This window comes from Asparagus officinalis, chromosome 8, assembly GCF_001876935.1.
Source record: "Asparagus officinalis chromosome 8, Aspof.V1, whole genome shotgun sequence".
Classification (NCBI taxonomy): Eukaryota; Viridiplantae; Streptophyta; class Magnoliopsida; order Asparagales; family Asparagaceae; genus Asparagus; species Asparagus officinalis.
In genome coordinates, this window is record NC_033801.1 from 86,186,962 (window position 1) to 86,195,443 (window position 8,482).

At 32.7% G+C, this 8,482-nt stretch overlaps 1 protein-coding gene across 1 annotated transcript; it reads left to right on the forward strand.

Annotated features, from left to right (window-relative positions):
- Positions 1,807 to 7,953, forward strand: LOC109821473 (serine carboxypeptidase-like 40). Its single transcript, XM_020387660.1, has 8 exons — positions 1,807 to 2,194; positions 2,622 to 2,729; positions 3,279 to 3,553; positions 4,130 to 4,375; positions 6,715 to 6,833; positions 6,949 to 7,041; positions 7,333 to 7,438; positions 7,659 to 7,953. Exons 1-8 carry the CDS (start codon positions 1,807 to 1,809, stop codon positions 7,818 to 7,820), a joined length of 1,497 nt encoding a protein of 498 aa, XP_020243249.1. The 3' UTR covers positions 7,821 to 7,953.

Genomic DNA, 8,482 nt, shown 5'->3' on the forward strand with positions numbered 1-8,482 from the left:
ATCAAAGTTGTAATGAATTCGATAATGAAGACTACTTTCGACGAAAACAGTGAGGTTCTTCTGATGTTCGTTCAAAATTTAAGGTTTATCAAATAATGAACGAGGTGGAGAATTGTGAGTGGGAACGTGGTGTGGGGGGACACGAGACAGTGTCCCCCATGCTCCCAAGTTGCCTATGCTCACCCCCCATGCTGCCTATGTTCTCAACCCCCATGCCCCCCATGCTCTCTTGATTTACCCCATACTCTCTCTTGCTTATAAATAGAGAGGAAGAGAGAAGATAAGTTGTGTGGGGAAGAAAAGAAAAAGAGTGGAAATTCTTGAGAGATTTTGAAGAGAGAAAAATCAGAGAGAGCTTGTGAGTTGTACAAGTTTGGTATTCTCCTCATAGTGAAAACCCTCTCTCGTGGACGTAGGCAAGTTTGTCGAACCACGTAAATCTCGTGTCTTAAATGTGAGTTGGTTTTGCTTGTAGGTTCCCTCAACAAGTCAGTCCTAGAACTGATGAGAGGTTGAGTTGGAACAAGAGTTGGCTATTGCTTGTAGGTTCCCTCGACATTCAGTCTTAGAACTGCTGAGAGGAAGAGTGTATATCTCATTTTGTTGAGATATTTCACTTCTGCTCTTGTTTCCTTTGTGAAACAGGAATATAGATGTTGACTTGAGCTTTTGTGAAAACAAAAGTCAGGGCTTTCTCTCGGATGATATCGCTTCCGCGACGTGAGGGTGTGAGTCTACGCCCAACACTTATGCAATGGACCAACTTAAACCTCAGATTCCAAATTGCAGTCTCATAAATGTAGCCAAATAATAGTGGACAAAACTAAATGAAGATTTTGAGCCGACGGCAGAATAGATAAACTCTTGAGTTATCAAATAGAACAACAGATATCATTAAAAAAAGGAATAGTAGATAGATGCAAAATAATGAGTATTTCATTTGTTTTTCTAAATGAAGATCACAACAAATCAAGAAGAAGAAACAGAAACAATTATTCTGAGAGCAATAATGAGGTACGATACAACCCTGATTCATCTTACTTGTTGCGTCTATTTCTTCTCCTTGTACCTTCATCCTGTGAAGAGTCACTTTGAACTTGATTTTGATCCAATCGAAACAATTTTGTTATAAAGGCAAAATTTTGTTATGAAGGCACTACAAAGAAGGGATTTAGCAGTTGATGTATCAATATTGGATGATGTTACAGCTCATACAAGCCTTATTTCTCAGATTGTCTGTTAAACCCCGTTCATCTTAGGTCTAGCCTATAGTCATTTCCCCCATTCTATTTTACTAGTTTTCATTCTATTTTCAGCCAATGCATATATTTTATGGAAATCAAGTGTAAATAATCTGATTATTATTTCATGTATGTTCATGAGAAGTGTTCACATATGTAAAATATGCATATCTATGGCTCCTGAAATATTTGATTGGGTATTAATTGTACCTCTTGAGAAGTACTTGCAAGATTATTTTAATTATTTCCTTCCATATTTTTTATTGAAAATTTTACTTATGCAATGGAGCAACTTAAACCTCAGATTCCAAATCCCACTCACACAAATGTAGCCAAATAATACTGGACAAAACTTAATAAAGACTTTGAGCAGACGGCAGAATAGATAAACTTGAGTTATCAAATAACGTAACAGATAAAAATGCAACACAGTGAATTACATTTGTTTATCTATATGAAGTTCACAACAAATCCAAGACAAAGAAACATAAACAACATTAAACCCGTATTATTCTCTCTCTATATAACTCTAGTCCTGTAAACAGAAGGTATTTTGAGAGCAACAATGAGGCATCATATGACCCTGATTCACCTTACTTCCTGCCTCTATTTCTTCTCCTTCTACCTTTGTACTGTGAATGGCTATGGCGATCTTCATTTTGATCCAATCGACAAGTTTGTTATAAAGGCTATACAAAGAAGGGATTTAGAAGTGGATGTATCAAGATTGGATAATGTTGCAGCTCATACATCGGTGTACATCAGTGCACAGGATGGGCTAATGGAAGCTGATAAGATAGATAAATTGCCTGGGCAACCTGAAGGTGTTGATTTTGATCAGTACGCTGGCTATGTCACTGTTGATCCTATTGCTGGCCATGCACTATTCTACTATTTTGTTGAGGCTACTCAGGATCCAGCATCAAAGCCGCTACTGCTGTGGCTTACCGGAGGTAGTAAAATATGAGCTAAATCTAAGTTCTATCTAGCTCACTTAAGTTCATGAAATGTTTAATTTTAATACATTTTTAGGTGAAATTATCACATCAAATGAAAGTACAACGATATTTGTAAACCACATGCTGCTTGCATCACCCTGCTTGCTCTGCCACTAAAAATAACAGTTTCCAGGGGACAGTCCAAATTGTATAACAAGATAATTGATGATAGTATTAATAGTAACTACACAAAAATTATTGTCGACAACATTAACAAATTTGATTTGCTTTTATCCCTTTATCAATAAATTCAATATCGCAGGTACATGCTTATGACCATTTGCAGTTGGATTCATTACCATGATTTCTAGTGTTGTTATTTGTTCTATGGCATTATCTTGGTTTAGATTTCTCTTCATATGGATGATTTTTTTATGAGCAGGACCCGGATGTTCTTCCTTTGGTCATGGGGCAATGACGGGACTGGGACCTTTCAGAGTCAACAGCGATGGAAAGACTCTTATTCGAAATGAATATGCATGGAATAAAGGTAACAGATAATCATAACATATAGTTTATGTAGTACTATATAACCCTGATTCAGAGAAAAAAGTATTTAGTAATAATATACACCGTAGATTCTAAAAAACCAATAGCAAGTAATGTGCACAAAATTGAGGATTCAGGATACACATTAATTGTAGCAACTATCATCGACTCATTGTATCTATGCACAGATACACACAACACGAGAACTGTTTGACTTAAATCAACAGCATGTTGATTATTTTCTAGAAACATAAGATTGAAATTTCACGATATCTAAATAACACAAAAAATTCAAAATTCAAACTTGAAACACACAGCCTGATTTCATAAATATGATGGCAGCCTTTGCATCTAAATTTAATTGCATGGAACCATATGGAAATATGGATTGCCACAAATTTATTTGCATGTGATTCAATGCAGAGTTATATCAGTTAAAAGCATAGTGTAAGTGTGCATATATTATGCTACAAACTGAAACATATAAATTAACTTCATTAGTTTGTATAATTATCTGTATCATTTTTTTCTGATTTTTTTTTTCTTGCAGTTGCAAGTATCATATTCCTTGAGTCTCCTGTTGGTGTGGGATTTTCATACTCAAATACAACATCAGATTATGATCAAATTGGAGACACGAAAACTGCTCAAGGATCCTACACCTTTATTGTCAATTGGCTAGAAAGATTTCCACAATACAAGACTCAAGGTTTCTATATAGCTGGCGATGGTTATGCAGGACACTATGTGCCTCAGCTTGCTTATACAATCCTTGTAAACAACAAGCTCAACAATCAAACTATCATCAATCTCCAAGGAATTGCAGTAAGTTATATTCAACAAACTAAGGATGATTTGAAGTGGAATTTTAATTCAGAGACATGCATATAATGGTAATTTAAAAAAATGATTAATTTGACAAAACTGCCTGAACTTTGGAGGGTTTTGCATACAATCCCTCTGAACTTTTGATCTCACAACAAATCTGGATCTTTGTGGCATCTCACAATACCCCTCTGAACTTGAAAAAGTTATCTCTGGCTCTCCTACCTTTTATTATTGACAAATGATTAAATTATCTTTGAGAGAAAAAAACCCCAATTTAAGTCATTGGACTTTTGTAGGCAACATACCCCCTCACCCCAATTGAGGGGTTTTCTCTCAATAACATCTTAAGTTTTTTTTATAAATTACAAGTAGGGGGATCTCGTAAGAGAAGTTTAAAATTCAGGCGGTTTGTGAGGCACCCCAAAATTCACTGAGGATTTTGCTAAAAAGTAAAAGGGATATGTGCAAAATTCCCCAAAGTTCAGTTGTTTTGTGAAGTTAACCCTTAAAAAGAACATCCATACATATTTGTCTCAGTTGATAATCTAAAGGAGAGGACTCTGATAATCCTAGATTGGCAATGGCTGGATGGATGATGAGGCTACTCTGAGAGGGATGTACGACTATTGGTGGACGCACAATCTCATTCCAAATGAAATACACGACGGCATTACTTCCCGTTGTAACTTCTCTTCTACTGCACATAAATCAGCATCGTGTCAAAAGTATCTTGATAAAGCACAGTCGTCAAGGGGGGACATATACATTTACGACATCTACTCAACATCATGTAATTCTAGTTCTCATCATGTCCTCTCCGTAAGTACTCTATGTTTGTTTATTCTTGAAAGTTCTACGCTTATGTGTTAAAGTTCCCAATTCCAAATTGTGACATCTTATTACGAATTTAGGATATCCTTGAATTTCCAATAACATTGCCATATTGCTATAATTGCAGACTGGGTTTTTTCTCTGAAATATCATTTTAATACAGACATATTTAAAATTACTAGTTTTATACATGTGCAATGCACGTGGTTAAACATCATGATTAAGCATTTTTGGCTTATTTCCTGACTAAAATTTGTTCCTTTCCACTTTAACAGTTTTTGCTCGCTTTTGTCCCTAAACTTTTTTTAAACATTGTGCTTATTTATTTTCTTTGATGTTTGTTTGAATGGGCTACACTCAATTTAAATTTTCATCTTAATAATTAAAGTGTGGCAGAAAATAAATATAATTTGTAGCCAAATTGATTTTTTATATTATTTGGACTGACATGAAACTAAGCCTTACTCGAGAAAGTACAGTGTTACAAAAGCGAAAAACGTTAAAATAATGTTATACAAGGAAGGTGAATATTTAAAACCAATAAGACAAGATAATTGATTAAAAGTATACTAAAACGATACAAAAGATAATATGAAATTTTGTTCCTAATCATTACTAGACTTCATAAAAAAGTATAAACTAAAGATTGATGCTACCACTAATATACTTTTCTATGATAGAGCATCGGCATGAGCATATAAAAAGTACTAAAAGTGTTCATGAAAATCAATTCTAAAGATTCCTAATTTCACTCTAATTGAACTATTTTATAAAATATTTAAAAAAATATTGTTATTTTTTCTCTCTGTTTTATTAATTTATTCAGCTGAGATCACTCTTTCTTCATCTTTATTTTTTTCTTAAGTAATTTTAGAGAAGAATTTTCATCATCTACATCGATTGTGACATCAAGCTGGAGTTGAATTTTTTTGTGATGTTATCTTTTCTGAGGTTGTTAATCTTTCATCTTCTCATTTAACTTCACAAAAAAGTTAAATGTATTTCCAATATTCAACACAAATTTCTTGAAATACAAACTTTGATTTTTCTCTACAATGTTAATTTCACATATATGAAATTCTTTGTGTTCTTAATTTATTACTTAAATAAGATTAGGAGTTATTTCTTTCATACAATGAATTCTTCTGATGTGCATCCAATAAGAGTTCTGTTATGTCAATAATATTATATTTTCTCTATCCCTATCATTTTCTATAAGGATTTGAACTAAATACCTGTATTTTTCATCGTCAATTAGCCTTAGATTATAATATTAATATTTAATTTCTTTAGCATTTGAAGAACAAAGTACGAAATTTCTTAAAATTTGTGGTCGTTTTTTATAATTATCAAAACTTTTGGTTATTTTTTGAAAAATTTAGAATTTAGCGGTCTAACAATAGTTTCCATATTTGATGTGTGCTGATTACAAATTTTAAAATTTTAGAGTTTCTTATGATTTTTAACTTTTAAAGGAGTATCATTTTATAATTTTTATAACTTTGAGGTTAATTTTAGAGTTTCTTATGATTTTAATTGCTTGATGGTAACCCTTTGAATTCATCTATATCATTTATAAGTTTTATAATTTTAATATTTTAGGATACATTTTTGTAATTTAAACTTTGAGGACGTTTCTATAATTTTTGAGACATTAATAGTGTTAATTGTAAATTTTAAATTCTTTAGAGGCTGCTGTTAATTTCTTAATTTCATGTTTTTTCTAAAGTTTTGACTCGTTAGAAATTTTCAGTTGTATCATGGTAATCCCTTGAATTCATCTATGTTATTTGTAAGTTTTGAAATTTTAGAATTTTCTAGGTGCTTGTTTGTAATATAAACTTTTGAGGGTATTTCTATAATTATTGAGACATTGAGGGTGTTAATTACAAATTTAAATTCTTCGTAGGCTGTTGTTAGTTTCTTAATTTCATGTTTTTTGTTTTAACTTTTGAAATGTTAGGATGTTTTTTATAATTTTGAATTTTGAGGATATTTTGTGTAATTTTAAAACTTTTTTGGGTTTTTTAAAATACTTTATGTATTATAGTACGTTAGCTACGTATAATTTCTTTACTTTAATAAACTAGTACTGTAAAGCTGGTTTATTTATTTTATTAATATTAGTTATTTTTTTAAATTGTTGATCTATAGATAGTGCATGCGGAATTAGGATATAATATAATTATGATTAAGATAGATTAAGATTTAAATGAAATATTCAAAATAGTGAAGGATAATATTGTCAGAAAGCTTTTCCCAAACTTGTGGTTTTAAAGGGAAACTGATTAGATAGCATAATGTTGCCAACTTTATTCTTGAGACAGAGTGGAGGATTTGATACTTGTTCATATGCCTACACACGATCCTACCTTAACCTTCCGCAAGTGCAAGAAGCACTACATGCCAACATAACTGCTCTTCCATATATTTGGGAAGCTTGCACGTAAGTGACCATTCAATGACACCTCATTCAGATTTTCTTTTTAGGTCTAAGTGTTTTTCAACTAAACACATTCACTGATATGTGAGGTATATCTTATGCATTGCAATTTTAACAGTTCTGTCATAGAGAGTTGGAAGGATTGGCATCCAACCATCCTGCCTACAATCAAGCTACTGACAGAGCGTAACTTAAGATTGTGGATATATAGGTAACTTTATCTCTCACTTATCACTTCTTCGAGTAATAAAGTCGCATAATGAAGAAGGCCATGGATTCCTATAAAAGGTTATTAAGTACCTAGATATTTGGTTCTACACATTAAACATGCATGATGTGCCTTTGAAACCAAGACTGTTTATTTACTACATAGTCCATAAAGATAAGCAAGAAAGAAAAAAAGAAAAAAAAATTATTTTCAAGATATATATGGATCAATTATTTAACAGCATGCATATGTTTTTATAGGATAATGACTAAATGTCTATTATTTCCTATGCAGTGGGGATACTGATGCCAGAGTCTCCATAACATCTACTAATTACTTCATAGACAAACTTAACATATCGGTGAATACCTCATGGTACCCATGGTATGCAAAAGGGGAGGTAAGGGTTATCTTTCTCATCAAATTTACTTTTATTGACTACAAAATATTCACTGATACCAGCTCATAACTGCACACCTATTTTATTTAGTAATGAGCATCTTAAAAACATTAACTTCTGATTATCAGCTGATGAATTCACCTAAAGCATGCTTGACGATTGTATTTGAAATTAATATTGACATTGCTTTTAATTTTATGTTTTTGTTTTGCATGCGAAGATCGCTGGGTATGCAATTGGATATCAAAACCTTACCTTTGCCAGTGTTCGCGGTGGTGGACATTTCGTTCCAAGTTTTCAGCCAGATCGTGCACTCACCCTCTTCTCATCTTTCTTAGAAGGAAAGCTTCCTCCGAATTCTCCTTCAGACTTTGGAAATTAATTTAGTCACTTAGTTCACTGAGCTAATGGTGAGGATATATCAGTTCGGTGATTGTATTAAGTCTAAATAGATAAACGTATGCTCCCAAGAGTAACTATTTTATATTCATGTCTGAAGCAACACGGCCTGAGGATTGTTACTGGTGTCTAAATAATACGTATTACTGCAGTTTGAGCGTATCATTGCTATTCTATAAAATTATAACCCTTAATGCTCACCACAATTTAGAGTTTTGATGCAGTGGCAAGGTCCTTTGACATGGTAGCACAGCAACCCGAGCTCAGTTTTTGGCTCACTAACAAGAAGCTTAACCTCAATTTCAGAGATTTGATGTACAGCAGCAAGGTCCTTTGACAATATTCCGAGATAAACGAACTATCAAACCAGATTACATTTTAAATTTAGTTTAAAATTGAAAATAATTTAATGGAAAACGAAAGAATAACCATCAACTTATTCATGAAGTTAAAATCTTAGTCCTATAGAGTCTGGAAAAACTAGCCCTCCATTAATAATTTCATCTCTATGCAGCCAATTGTCAGACCATGCCCCTATAAGTTTTGAATGTGAGGATAATCAACAAAGCACTAAACTGTTCAGATTTGAAAAAATTTGGCTACAGTCTGAGGAGTTTAAAAAAGGAATCCCTTTATGGTGGAAAT

What these genes read in the sequence shown, in the direction of transcription:
- LOC109821473 (XM_020387660.1), top strand. Translation starts at nt 1,807, where the DNA reads ATGAGGCATCATATGACCCTGATTCACCTTACTTCCTGCCTCTATTTC. An exon ending in TCAATCTCCAAGGAATTGCA is followed by an intron (nt 3,554 to 4,129) that starts GTAAGTTATATT and finishes TGATAATCCTAG; the next exon opens with ATTGGCAATGGCTGGATGGA. An exon ending in CATGGTATGCAAAAGGGGAG is followed by an intron (nt 7,439 to 7,658) that starts GTAAGGGTTATC and finishes TTGCATGCGAAG; the next exon opens with ATCGCTGGGTATGCAATTGG.